General features: G+C 51.5%; 5 protein-coding genes across 5 annotated transcripts; 1 reads left to right on the top strand and 4 right to left on the bottom strand.

The window, feature by feature from the left end:
- Window positions 1-1,769: 1,769 nt before the first annotated feature.
- BKA58DRAFT_374392 (P-loop containing nucleoside triphosphate hydrolase protein) lies at window positions 1,770-4,298 on the bottom strand. Its single transcript, XM_046169324.1, has 2 exons — window positions 2,118-4,298; window positions 1,770-2,034 (listed from the first exon to the last, which is right to left on the bottom strand). The coding sequence occupies exons 1-2, from the start codon at window positions 4,029-4,031 to the stop codon at window positions 1,825-1,827; spliced, it is 2,124 nt and encodes a 707-aa protein (XP_046031956.1). The 5' UTR covers window positions 4,032-4,298; the 3' UTR covers window positions 1,770-1,824.
- Window positions 4,299-4,600: 302 nt separating this feature from the next.
- On the bottom strand, window positions 4,601-5,962 carry BKA58DRAFT_397292 (uncharacterized protein; the record flags this gene model as incomplete). The annotated part of the gene is made up of 2 exons (XM_046171416.1): window positions 4,601-5,791; window positions 5,855-5,962. 2 exons carry the CDS (start codon window positions 5,960-5,962, stop codon window positions 4,601-4,603), a joined length of 1,299 nt encoding a protein of 432 aa, XP_046031955.1.
- Window positions 5,963-8,003: 2,041 nt separating this feature from the next.
- Window positions 8,004-9,742, top strand: BKA58DRAFT_434822 (lipase 3 precursor; the record flags this gene model as incomplete). The annotated part of the gene is made up of 2 exons (XM_046173292.1): window positions 8,004-8,858; window positions 8,912-9,742. The coding sequence occupies 2 exons, from the start codon at window positions 8,004-8,006 to the stop codon at window positions 9,740-9,742; spliced, it is 1,686 nt and encodes a 561-aa protein (XP_046031954.1).
- Window positions 9,743-10,222: 480 nt separating this feature from the next.
- Window positions 10,223-12,245, bottom strand: BKA58DRAFT_374386 (peptidase S8/S53 domain-containing protein). The gene is made up of 3 exons (XM_046169323.1): window positions 12,005-12,245; window positions 11,375-11,840; window positions 10,223-11,308 (listed from the first exon to the last, which is right to left on the bottom strand). Exons 2-3 carry the CDS (start codon window positions 11,814-11,816, stop codon window positions 10,605-10,607), a joined length of 1,146 nt encoding a protein of 381 aa, XP_046031953.1. The 5' UTR covers window positions 11,817-11,840; window positions 12,005-12,245; the 3' UTR covers window positions 10,223-10,604.
- An 84-nt stretch (window positions 12,246-12,329) lies between these two features.
- On the bottom strand, window positions 12,330-13,144 carry BKA58DRAFT_29894 (uncharacterized protein). The gene has a single exon (XM_046166904.1). The coding sequence runs from the start codon at window positions 13,041-13,043 to the stop codon at window positions 12,435-12,437; it is 609 nt and encodes a 202-aa protein (XP_046031952.1). The 5' UTR covers window positions 13,044-13,144; the 3' UTR covers window positions 12,330-12,434.
- Between the last annotated feature and the right edge of the window lie 228 nt (window positions 13,145-13,372).

The raw sequence follows: 13,372 nt of genomic DNA, 5'->3' as shown, positions 1-13,372 counted from the left end.
GCAGTATGACCGGCATTACCTTTGACCACAACACAACGGGGCCTGCAGCAACAAATAGAGGCCTGATCGCTGCTGCACAAGCGTTGCATGAGAGGCCAACAAGTCGGACCACTGCGCGAACGAACGACGTGCAGGTTGTTGGCCATGGGGCTGTGGGGTTTTGCGTCCAGTACAGCTGCATGTTTTCGCCAAAGCGGACTGTCGCAATCGATACGTTCGTTGGCTGCACGGCACGCGCAGGCGCGCTCGGCCACTGTCCTCTTCAGCCCTTCTGAAACATGCAGCTAACACGTCTTGGACCTCAGCTTCCCTGTAGACTTCTCAAACCTACCACTCGTCCAGAACCGCCATCTCAAATCCCAGTAAAGCCGTCGCAGAGCTAATCCTTCTGCGTCTACAAATAGCGGCTTGCAGCACTGACCGAGGCGTTCCACGAACCCTCTTCTTGTCGCGTCAGGCCTGAGCGCGAGAAGACATGGGTTTGCCAGGACGCATGTCATGTCATGGACCCTCGGCCGTGCAGACTAACAGGAATCCTTGCACCAGCCTGCATTAACGCGTTTGAGGCTGTCCGCGGACTAACTCCGACGACGGCCTGATTGGGGCACATTGCTCTGGCCCACACCACACCGTCTATCACGACTGTTTGGTACTCTACTGCACGCGTTACCTGTTGACGATGTACGTTGAGGTAAAGATGATAAATAGGGGAGGCTGGTCGGCAGTAGTCGCAGGGTCTCGAAAGACGTTGACAGAAGCGAGGTCGCAAGCGCTGGGCGCCGTTTTGATGAAGTTTGCTGCTCGCGCTGATTGCATCGATAGTATTGCGCCATGTATTGATGGTCACGACTCGCCACCACACACACTTTATCCTGCACGACACCCTTCAGCATAAAGAGTTTGAGAGAATGAGCGCATTACTCGCTGTCTATTCTGCGTGCTCTTCTGGTCCTTCTCGTTTCTCTTTTGCGCATATAAACGCATGCAAGCCATGCTTCGCCGTCTTACCACCGTAGTCTCATGCCGCATGCCACTTTCGCGATGACATTCGGCGTATGTAGGTGTTTTGGCGCGAGCTGTCTTGACTCGCGACTTTGACGCGGGACTACTGCAGCTAAATTCACGCCGCATACCATGGCTGCAGTATCGCGCTTCGCTTGCGAACCAAACCATAGCGCTGAGACCATGTCCCTCCCCACACCACTCCAACATGTAGTAGCGAACCATAACTCCGACATTGTTTGTTTGGGAGCCCGTGACAGCGCATGTGTTACAGCCTCGCTTGCTTACACCCCTCATCCGCCGTTTTCTTGGTCCACGTAGATGTCTGCCAAGTTCGGATACCTGAGATCGGCGTGGTCTTCTAGATGCTGCATCCAAGCTTTTAGAAACTTGGAGCCCCTGTGAATCAATCAAGTCAGCAACAATGCATGGCGCTGTGGTGTGATGAGCGTATAGAATCCTCCGCCGTATAACAGGGTGCCGAGGGACTGGTCTCAGTGTGGGTGACGAAGGGTTCCCGTGTGACAAAGCAAGGGGGCGTGTCACGGCAGTTTCGAGTTACGCGGGTTTCAGATTTGCTCGTTCGCAAAGACCACATCCCGACGCCCACGTTCTCGGGTATGACCGAAGTCCGTGACTCCGCGATGACGAAGAGGGATCGGTTGTGTGACAAACAAGGAAGGCCAGTGATGCTGGGGACATGAATTGGGAATGAAGAGTGTACGTACTTGCTTATTGTGTCTGAGTCTCCGATCACACAAAGATGTCGCTTTGGGCGTGTCATTGCAACTGCGCCCTTCATTAGCACCTGCAGCCACGTGTTCATGCGTAGATATTGCGGCGAGTCGGGGGAGTAGGAGCTGACGTACCATTGAGCCGTCTCTTCTCGCCCAAGAAGCCGACCTCATGCTCTGGGTTGCTGCGTACCGTGCTGACAATGACAGCCTCCTTCTCGCGGCCTTGGAAGCCATCCACAGACCCTAGTTCGATACCAGGATACGCCTCTTTGAGCATTCCAGCAAGCAATGCGAGCTACCATTGTCAACGTTCAACTCCACAATATAGAGTTGACGCGCATTGCACACGCATGATGAGCAGAGTGGAGAGACGCGTACCTGTGCATTGTATGGCGTAACAACTGCGATGTCTTCCGCTTTAACGCCGGCTTTGATCAGATTCGCGACGTGCATCTTTACCAACGCCGCTTCTGCTTCATTAGATTTGCTATCGCCAAGACTCATGCCTTTCCCGCCCTTGCCTATCACACCCTCGTCCTCGATCTTCTCCGAGAAGTCACCGCCTTGAGTGTCCCAGAAAACCAGCGGCTCTTGTGTATCTTCAGTTTCTTCGACATCGTACTTCATGTCCCGCAGTAGACGGTCCTTGACAAAGTCTGCTGCTACAAGTTTCGAATCGTATAGTTCGTCCGATGGAAACCGCATTATCTTCTCATGCATGCGATACTGCGTCGTTAGCATCCGCTTGATCGACGGGCCATGCAGAGAAAGCAGCCTGTCGAAAAGAGTCGTTTCGAGTGTCATGCCGGTGATCAGCTTGCCAGCGAGGTTCTCCGCGCTATCAGTACTCTTATTGGCTTCCTTCTTGACCGCTTTCGTTTGTTTCGAGTTGAGAGACTTGATAGTGGGTGGTAATTGGAGGTGGTCGCCTGCCAACACCAGCTTACTTGCCTTAACCCACAATAGAGGCACCCAGCATTGTGCCTCCAAAGCCTGACTGGCCTCATCTACGATGACGACGTCGAACTCCTGACCTTTTAGATGGAAGCCACCAGCGCCATGCAGCGTCGCAAGAACGACCTTACTGCCAGTTACTAGATTGTTTACACATCCCTTCTCTCGCTCTCTGTACTCTTGTCGGAGTTCTTTCAGCTCAGTGTAGATCTGACGGCGCTCTTTGGCGTTGCGTGTCTTACGGATAGAAGATTGTTTGTCATCCATTTCTTTACGAACGTCCTGAACTAAGGCGGCTGCTTCTGACGTGCGTGTGAGCACGTCGAGCGAGTGGTTCAAAACAGATGGTAACAGGCGTGCTGGATGCCCGAGGCGCACCATGGGGACCTTGTGAGAGGCTAGACGCTCGACAATATTATCTACAGATATGTTCGATGGTCCGCATACCAGCAGGCGAAGTTTCTGCTTGAGTAATTGGAGAATAAGCTCAATCAGAGTGTGCGTCTTGCCTGTGCCTGGGGGGCCATGAATCAGCGCAACCTCTCGTGAGGCTAGCGCAAATCTGATGGCCTCTTGTTGGCTATCGTTGAGAGATGGATCGTTCCACTCGAGCTTGTGGAGAGGATTTGATGGGTCGTTCAGGTCTGAAGGCAGGGGAGTAGGCGATGCCTGTCCAAAGAGCACGCGCATGAAGGGTGTGTACTCTTGGTCTCCGAGCTTTTGTAGCCTATTCATCGTTTGGTTCATCCTATCATGTATAAGTTCAGGTAGAAATGCAAACCATGCATTCGGCAAAGACGTACCTCTTGTAGGTGACGTCGTTCGCCAATTTGACTCTAGTACATATATCAGCCTCACTGTACCCAACATAGCCTTCCACAATATGAAGACTAACATCCATAGCTTGCCGCCAGTTGGCACATCTGCGTCCTCTTTGTCTAGCACTATTTCCACATTCTCCCTGCGCACCCTCAAAACAACGCCCGAGGCGCCCTTCTTCTCCAGCTCCTTCTTTTCCGTCTTCTTCGCGCTCCCGCTGGGCTGGTCTTGAACCGCGACTATATCGCCCACACGTATGCCGTGTTCTGGGATGTCCGGCTTCTCGCCTTTAGCCACGACTGCCGAATCTAATCCCAGCTCGACCACGGTCTTGCCGCCCAGCCCTGTCCGTATAGAAGATATATTAAGGTTCAGGATCGCGAGACCGGCGCGTGAGAGGGCGGTAGGCGTGTGTGACGAGAGAAGCGCGTTTGTTTCGGAGAGCTCGGCTTGAAGCTCGGCATCGAGAAGCGTGAGCTGCGACGCGGCAAAGGACGGAATATCTGTAGGGTTCGGCATGGCTCCTGATGGCTGAGTATGTATACGTGGGGTGATGAGTTAGCGTCAGAGTTGATCAATCGCTGATCTGAGAAGCTTTGATGGGACAGTAGAACCTCGCGCTACTTCAAGCAAACTAATAAATCATAGGCATGCATGTATTTGCGCGACAAGTTGCTGCTGGTCAAAAGCACCGTAATGGCTGCCGTATATCTGCGCAGTGCGCGCCGACGTGCGAGAATGTTTGGGCCGAGCTGCTATTACGTCACGACACTAACCCGTTTCGGCTTGTCACCAGCAAACTCCCCTAGGACCGATGCGCAACGAAGAAGAGACTCCGTGCTCAACTCAGGTGGGGGCTTGTCTACGAATTATTCTGGTCTTGATACCCGAGCTCGAGCCTGGTTGTTGTTTTCGTGAGTAAGTTTGTTTGGCTACCCCTAGGTACTTCAAATGGGTGCATACGCATGAACTAATCGCGTTGCTCAAATTTTACTTAGGTGGCCTTGGTCAGTCCAGATACAGTCCAAAGCTTTCTGATAATACCTAGGTACAAAATGCTTCCCCAAGTGTACCACAGATTCAGCACCTTACATATCGTTGACATGTCCTGTGCAGAAGCCAGTGAAGTTATACAACCAGAACTCCGTTTCTTGAGGACCCTTCACAACGAGGCTGGTCTGATTCCGTATAAGCCACCTTTCATCCAGTTCTTTGTCTGTCGCAACTCCTATCCACCGACTGGAAGGCGGCAATTGCCACCACTGGCTTGAGTCTGCACATGCCAAATCTGTTCCCAAGTCCGCACTAGTGTACAACCCGGTGGGACTCTTATTCGTTTCTATACTTGCAATGACAATGAGAACTACCATAAGACCCATAAGCAGCAGAGTATACATCCGGTACCATGTGCTGGAGATACAGGGCAAAATCGTAGTCGTCGTTTGACCGCGAATGAAGTAGAAGGTGTACAGTATCAGGGAAACGGTGATGAAAACGAAGTAGAACAACCCGAGTACAAAGGTAGTCGTTGTGAAGAAGAGCGTGCCTCCCAACACCGGGGTAATGATAAGAAGAGCTAATGTCCAAACGCCTCCAAGGAGAAGAAGGAAGAAGATGCGAAAGAGATGGCTTTTCCAGGATTGTGCGGGAGATTTGAATCCAGCTGTTTCGAATGGCGATGTTATGAGCGGTTCCAATGCTGTCGGTTGTCGATCGAGTTCCATACCATTATCCTTAGGCAAGAGAGTCCGGTGCGTCTGCACGATTGTCTCAGTTGGGGTGATGTTCCGTAAACCGTCTCGCTGGTATACAAAGTCCTCTGTTAGCCACATTGCAGCGCATAATCGCAGCAGACCGAGAATGGCCAACGGGAAGAAGACCGCGTCGATCCCGAATCCAATAGCGACGCCGGGAAGTGCGGCTCCGGACATGGCCCCAATAAGTAAATAGAGTGCCGATACGCCCTGGAGTGTTGTGATGACGGTCTTTAACGTTGTCAACGAGGCGATTTCAACGTGGGTGTGCTCTGGCAAACGTAAGCAGTGCGGAGCACAGGCAGTAACCATCTCTTCCCCGCCATTCCATCCGTTCGAGGTCCAGAATATCGCGTTGGTGGCTGCTAAGTCATGACGACTCCACTGGACAGCGCGAATGCGCCGATCGGCTATCGCAGCGTATCTCCAGATTATAGATGTAGGGTTGTAGCTGCATAGCCGATCGTACCATCTAGGGCGTCGATCTGTCAGATGCGATATTGTAGGTGTACCAGATACGATATGCTAAAGCACGACTTTGATCAGTACTTTATCTTCATGCAGGAGCATAGCCCATGTTAAACTTACAGCGATCAATGGGGCAAGACACAAAGTGAACAAGGAGACCCACTCGGTAAAACCAACACATCGGCTGTTATAGCGGATGGGCTCAACCTCGATATTGAAATACGACATTGGAGATGTTGCGGCCGAGACATTCGCGCAGAAGAATCCGCTAGGGGTGTCTGAATCTATCCTTCAGGCCCCCGGCGACCGGGAAATTGGTTACGCACGTAAGCACGCACAGTGACACCTACCACTGCGTAATATCGGATGCATGTAAGCGCTGGTTATATCATCCCCTTCGTGGGACCATTACTTCGCTTTGTTTGACCTCAAACCTTGAATGTAGTTCGAATTGACACAGAAGTATCGCTAGAGATGTGCCAAGAAGTTGTCCAGCAAGAGGCTGTTTGCGCCCGTAGCGAAGGTCTATGTGTCGCTTCCGCGGGTAGACAAAACAGAGGCAGCGCTTATCCTTGACGCGATATCTTTGCCTCAGACATCAACAACAGGTGTGTTCCATCGTAGTAGCCTGGGATCAACGTATCCTATGCCATCTCGTGGATGAGTTGGGGTGCCAGAGATGGCGAAGATGAGGCCAGAATGATGGGATCAGCCCCAGTAGATTTTTTGCGGTGCTTACCGGCGATTTATATGCGACTATAAATCAGTACTGACATATTTGAATCGCTTTGGTGACAAGTTCAGATCCCTTAGAGCAAGATCTGACAGTCGTGACCGAAATTGCAGTACGAGCGTTCCTTCGGGACTAAGCCGGGATCAAATCGGAGACAACGCTTAGTAATCGTGCACTGCCCTGTCACCAGCTGCGATGGAGACATGGGGCACTCCTTCGCAGCTGAGCTTCGTACAGGAATGCGACTACCAGCACGCGTCCTCTCGCTGTTGAGAAATTTGACAGTGCCTCCCTCTTTCTTTGCACGCGACCCTACTGAGTTTGTGGGACGTGCGGTAACGTCATAACAGCCTTTCTGGCCTTTCTCACACGAGCCCAGCGAGCGCGCCTATACCAATCAAACGGTACCTTCCATTATCCGTTCAACAATATGCGTCAAAGCTTTCGATACGGATGAATACGCTCCGCTAGCATCAACTACCGTTACCGGCTCCACCTCCAGCCATTGGAATGCACCTAGGTATTGGCGCGGTGCGCTGAGTTCTTGAAATCTCCAAAAGTCCTCTCACATGCAATTTGAGTTTGCGTAAGTTTGTGGCGCCTCTCTACTACCGAGGCGTCAGCCTTGTTCGCAAGTAATTGAAGACCAATATATCGAGCGATGGATTCGCCGAGATCGTGGGGAGACCCATCGTGGATACCCCGCATTTTGTCCACGCGGGGCGAAGCAGTTACACCTGGAAAGGTAGCATCTCCGTCATCAGAACACAAGCCAACGGTTTATGGCTGGTCCCCGGACATGTCAACGACGATGGCGATTCAGTCGGTACACCCACAGACCGGGAGAATGCATCCGTCTGCGGTCCGGCAGTCAATGCCACTCTTGGCGTCGATATCCTACGTTGTACGTCCTTGCAATGCACATCTCATAGCCGGTGTATCCAGTTCAACCGCGTCATGTAGGAGGCGCAAACAGAGAACATTCCGAGAACGGCTTTTGTAAAGACTGGTGTGGCGCAAAACCATAAACTCTGGATTACTACTCGTCCGCTAGATGCGCCGACACCTCATGACCAGCTGCCTAGACAATACGCGCCGGAAGCTATCCACCAACGATCCAAGCCTATTGTGGCTCTTTCCCCTGGCTGACGCTCTGAACTGCGAGTTCGGATAGGTCAGCGCTCGATGTTCTTCATGCACCGTGTCACTCTCACAAGGCTGCCAGACCCCACTTCCATCAAAATGAGAGCGATCTGCAACCCAAAATTACGGGAGGATGCTATTGAAGCATGGGTGTATCTGCAGCCACGGCGGCCTTCGAGCTCACGTTGAATCTTTCCAAATCACTCTTCGTCCGGACGCAGTAGTTTTCGACATTGTCCGAGGTTCGTTGTGAAGAGTAGTCTCTGGCTTGTGACATCTGTTCGACCGGGCGGGTTAAGTATCGTGCGTTGCACAGCGATGGTAGATGCAGTCACCAGAAGCAAAAACTTTGTTTGATTCCACTGCTACGAGTCGAACGCACAACTACTCACTATGAAGCTTGCAATACTTCTTTCATTCCTTCCTTTGGCTCTCGCAGTCCCAGCACCCCTTGAAAAACGAGCAAACCCCACAGTCGTTGCTCCCTCGCCTCAAGCCACGGTTGCTGGCATCAACGTGTTGGGTGTTGAGTCCTTCAAAGGCATACCATACGCACAGCCTCCGATCGACCAGCTACGACTGAAACCACCTCAGCCCATAACTTCCTCTCTCGGAAAGGTTGATGGAACCGGCATTCCAAAAGCATGCCCACAGTTCTTCTTCAGCATAGATGAGAGGAATATTCCCACCAACGTCCTAGGAACTATCCTCAACCTACCACTTCTTCAGACAATCACAAATGCTGGAGAGGACTGCCTTACTATCAATGTACAGCGCCCAGCTGGCACGAAGGCTGGCGACAAACTTCCAGTACTGTTCTGGATCTTTGGTGGCGGGTTCGAACTTGGATCTACTGCAATGTACGATGGAACAAGCCTTGTAGCCGAATCAGTCGCTCAAGGAAAGCCCATCGTATTTGTTGCGGTCAACTATCGCGTGGGCGGATTTGGCTTCATGCCCGGAAAAGAGGTATTGGCTGATGGCTCCGCTAACCTAGGCCTGCTAGATCAAAGGTTGGGCTTGCAATGGGTTGCTGATAACATTGCCGCATTCGGTGGGGATCCTGAGAAGGTCACGATCTGGGGAGAGTCTGCAGGTGCTATTTCCGTGCTGGATCAGATGATGCTTTACGACGGCGATAACAGCTACAACGGCAAGCCGCTGTTCAGAGCTGGGATCATGAACTCTGGTTCGATAGTTCCAGCTGATCCCGTTGACTGTCCCAAAGGTCAAGCTATTTACGACAGGGTATATTATGAATCCTACTCCCCGCCGCATAACACGATACTAAACTCTCGCAGGTCGTTGAAGCAGCTGGATGCGCAAGCTCTGCCGATACTTTGGCGTGTCTTCGCACAGTGCCGTACACAAAGTTCCTCAATGCCGCTAATACTGTCCCTGGTATCCTGGGGTATTTCACTGTCAATCTTTCCTATCTTCCCCGTCCTGATGGAAGCGCCCTCTCTGCATCTCCCGATGCCCTTGTCAAAGCTGGAAAGTACGCCAAGGTACCCTTCATTGTTGGCGACCAAGAGGATGAGGGGACTCTTTTTGGTCTCTTCACTTCGAACCTTACTACGACCAAAGAAGTAACGACCTATCTCTCAACCATCTTCTTCCAGAACGCTTCACCAGCGCAAGTTGAGCAACTTGTGGGCAGTTATCAGACTATCACGGAAGATGGCTCGCCCTTCCGCACTGGTCTACTCAACAACTTCTACCCGCAGTTCAAGCGCGTCTCAGCCATTCTTGGTGACGTTACCTTCACCCTTACCCGTCGTCTCTTTTTGGAAGTCACCGGTCAAGTCGCCCCCGAGGTACCATCCTGGTCCTATCTTGCAACATACGATTTTGGTACACCCATTCTAGGAACGTTCCATGGCTCCGACATCTTGCAAGTCTTCAACGGCATCTTGCCCAACAATGCCGCGAAGACTATTAGAGGCTACTATTACTCCTTTATCTACAACTTGGACCCCAATGAGGGTAATAGTCTGATGGACTGGCCGAAGTGGAGTGAGGGCAAGAAGCTGATCAACTTTGGAGCGAATAGGAACAGCTACCTCGACGATGACTTCAGGGGTGACACACATGAATTCTTGGCGCAAAACGTAGCGAGTTTGAGGGTTTGATCTCCGAACGTACATCCTTCCAGGTTGGCTATAGCAGCAAAAAAAGACGAATGAACAAAGTTTTTACTCAATCGCCCCTATCGCTCTCATGACCCACCGCTGATGGTTTGTTGCGAGCTGCATGACTCACTCACGTTGTCTCCGTCTTTTCACGGGCCGCGGACCGCCAAATGCGTTCTCAGGGCCCATCACCAGTCCTTCCTTCGTAGACCTCAAACACTGCTCCGGCGTGTTACCAATCGTTGTTGGCCTAACATACTGTCATTGTGCGATATGATGTATGCCGTCTGCATATTGGGGACATTTCTCTCATGAAGCAGCGCAGACCCTCCGATAGTCGTCTTCTCAACTTCCTCCGTGGCTGCCTGATCATCAAGGGTGCTGATTTACATCTCACTGAAGAATGACAATCGTGGTCGCATTGATGGGCGGATGTACCACGGATTTACTATGGAGATTGCACGGGCGTTCTGTGGAGCTAGCTCTGAGACCTGTGCCGACGCGTCACCTTCTCATAACACCGCGCTGAACGAAGCAACGACGCGTCCGAAGCTGCCCAGTGGGTTCCATTGACAGCATGATGAAGAATTCTTCGTGCCGCTTCATACTTTTCATTTCAAAGTTGTATGTTAGTAGGAAGCAGATGCCCCGGTTTTGTGGATTTATAGGCATACAAGCAACGCTCTGACGTACGCGTTGTATTCATGAAGAACATAGAGCTAATAGATATCGCAAACAAAAGCGAGCGAGCGTAACGATCGATTAAAGAGAAGGACAAACCAGAACCAAACATCATATAGATTAGCGAGGGAAATACCCTGAAAAGCTGCCTGGTATCCCTCAACCTTGTCCCATGCGAAAGCTACCAGTCACACGTAACGACAGCATGATGTTCAATGAACATGAGCGGCCCAGGCGGACAGACCTCAGCTCCACTCCGCGATCTCACTTCCTCCTCTTTGCACTGAATCTCTAGGTCCTTAGGCAAAGGGCCCTCGGATTCTGCATCCCAATCTTGACACCAAAGAGATCCAGGAGTGGTTCCATCGTTGAGGTAGTCGCAATTAACGCCGTCGATGAGGTCGTCCATCTCGTACGTACCCCCAGGCCAGGGTGGATTGTCTACCACATAGCCGTCGCCTCCTACTAGTACGGTTCTCGTAGCTTCCATGTCAGGTCGACACACTGAGGACGTGCCATAATCGCCCTTGAAGAACAACCAGGAGTTCTCGCGGTATACTTGCTCCTCGTACTTTCGGAAAATAATAGAAAGTGTTTTGTTCTTGCGAGACGGTGTTGGCGAAGGCACAGGGCTTGATGGAGGTGGATCGGAGTCGTTCGGGCTGTCGTCGTCACCATCATCCCCGTGGGCGGCCGCGTCTGCCCCGTTCCAAATCACACGGATACCGCTGTTGGGATTGTCCCTATCCCGGACCCAGCTCGATTTCTCGCTGGTAAGATAATCTCGGATGGCCTTGACGCGCTCGACACCAGTTTTGGTGTCGTCCGAAGGCTTAGTCGCGTAGGACAAGTACGTGGCTATGAGGCCTGCAACCTGAGGTGCAGCTGTGCCGAAGTCGCATGTCAGTTCGAAGTACACAGTAGTCAAGGTTTAGGAGGACATTTGCTTACCTATCGAAGCGCCTTTTACAAATGCACTTTCTTCATCCACCTTCGTTTGGCACTCAACGTCAACACCCGGCGCATGAATTGTGACGAGTGGACCGGCTTGCGAGGAGTCGGCTTGCTTGCCATCGTAGTCCGAAGCGCCAACAATAATGAGAGGAATATCATCACCTGAAAGCAACATAGGAATTTGATCCACCAGCTTCCGCTTAGGGTCCTTTGCGTCGTTTCCAGCACTTGCCACAAATGGAACACCAAGATTCGATAGTTCACGGAGGTCGTTTCCGTACAGCTTCTGGGTTTGTTCATTGTCCTTCGCTTCCTCGGCGGTCATGTCTTTACCAAGAGCCATGGATGTGGTAACAACGCTCCTCGCCGCACGGTCGTTCTTTTTGATGTCTTCCAAAATCAGCCACATTGCATTTTCCCAATCTCCGCTTATGGGCATGACCTTTGTCGACACCAGTGTCGCCTAGAAAGTTGGGCACAACATTAGCTATGTTCTTGAACACACGGATCTTCTCAGAGTTGCGTAGAATAGTCGGCTGGCTGAGCAGATGCTGCCCTGTCTTCAGGAGAGGATGAGATGGACGCAGGAGTATGAATCGGAAACGCTATGCAGCGTTGACGACATACCTCTTTCGCGAGTCCGTACTTCTTGCCCACAGCTTTTGAAGCAACCTGGGTTCCGTGAGATGGTTTGATAGTATTGTCGTCTGTATCTGGACTCGCATGCCGTTGGAAAGACCTCGTAGTTTGTAGGACACGGTCGTTGTCTGTTTTGAATTCTCGCTCACCGTCAGGCTGCAACGTGGATTTAGCGATGCGACGGTTGTGAAGACAGGGTTACTTACATTCTTGACCTTGATATGAATGCCCCATTCGATCACGTAGACATATATGCCCTCACCGGGGTTCTTAGGGTACACGAAGTCGAGCGTCGTGGGGCCACCACTAAACAGTGCCCTTTGATTAGTTCAAGAAGACATGTGACACCACATCCGACTTACTCATACTCACTATCCATCACCAAAGCGTCGTCCGCGGGATATTGGGCCTTCCATTTCTAGGCTCTGCGTGAGAGTTTGCCGCTGTTCTCGTATGAGTCGGCGCTCGGGTGAACTTCGAAAGACGCGCTTTTCGTTTGCACGGCTCGATGAAATGTCACGGGAAGATCCTCCAGCAGACCGAGAGTGCCTTCATAATTCTCTACGTCGGCTTTCGAACTCGGAGTCAAAGTAACATTCCCGTACCCGAGGATCTTGTCATCCGGTCCGATCTGGTAGATGTCATTGCCGTCTTCCGCTTTGGTTTTCAAGAAGTCTCGGAACTTCTCAATTTCATAACCATACTTGACCACAGCGATGTAAGTGACGGCATCCCGACGGGCGATGGTGTGTCCTTGCCCATTCCCAGGAGGTTCATGGCTATCACTCTCGCCTATGTTCTTATGAACCGCAGTGATATCCCGGTCTTGCAGCTCATGTCGCGGCAAGTGGTCACTGGTCAGTGCGGGAGTTGTTGAGGTGTCGGTTTGTTGCTCGACAGGAGGGACGATTTCCCTTCGCTCAAGCGCAGGATTATTCTTAGGGTCTCTAGTTGCAGGGTCAGCTAGAAACGTCGGGATAAATGCTTGCGCAACACAGAGCAGGAGGCTAAGATAAAGAAAGCGCATTTGTAGTTATGCAAGAATCGGTTCGGAAAAGTAAGGCAAAAGGTAAAATGCGAAGTTCAACTTGTGTGTGAATGATGGAGCAATTGGTGCAAGTAATGGAGATGAAGTTCAGCCATACTGAAGATTGTCGTATCTTTTTATACCTGAGTCAGATGTGCTTTCAGGCCCAGAGAACTTGGCGTTTGGGTACAAATTTGCGTAATGATGCAACCAGCGCCCTCTCATGCTGTTGAGCGGCGTGAGTTTACCAGGGTGTACTGTCTCGAACCGAAACGCCTGTCGTGCAACTATTCACTTTTGAAATGCCATGGAGTTTACATCCGATGCAG

The sequence above is a fragment of the Alternaria rosae genome, assembly GCF_020736505.1.
Source record: "Alternaria rosae strain MPI-PUGE-AT-0040 chromosome Unknown BKA58scaffold_1, whole genome shotgun sequence".
Classification (NCBI taxonomy): Eukaryota; Fungi; Ascomycota; class Dothideomycetes; order Pleosporales; family Pleosporaceae; genus Alternaria; species Alternaria rosae.
Note: the sequence above shows the minus strand (reverse complement) of the source record. Positions and strands in the feature narration are given on the sequence as shown.

Coding starts and splice junctions, on each gene's coding strand:
- BKA58DRAFT_374392 (XM_046169324.1), bottom strand. CDS start 4,031: ATGCCGAACCCTACAGATATTCCGTCCTTTGCCGCGTCGCAGCTCACG. Junction 2,035..2,117: donor TTACGCCATACAATGCACAG/GTACGCGTCTCT, acceptor TGACAATGGTAG/CTCGCATTGCTTGCTGGAAT.
- BKA58DRAFT_374386 (XM_046169323.1), bottom strand. CDS start 11,816: ATGCCCATAAGCGGAGATTGGGAAAATGCAATGTGGCTGATTTTGGAA. Junction 11,309..11,374: donor TGTAAAAGGCGCTTCGATAG/GTAAGCAAATGT, acceptor ACTTCGGCACAG/CTGCACCTCAGGTTGCAGGC.
- BKA58DRAFT_29894 (XM_046166904.1), bottom strand. CDS start 13,043: ATGCGCTTTCTTTATCTTAGCCTCCTGCTCTGTGTTGCGCAAGCATTT.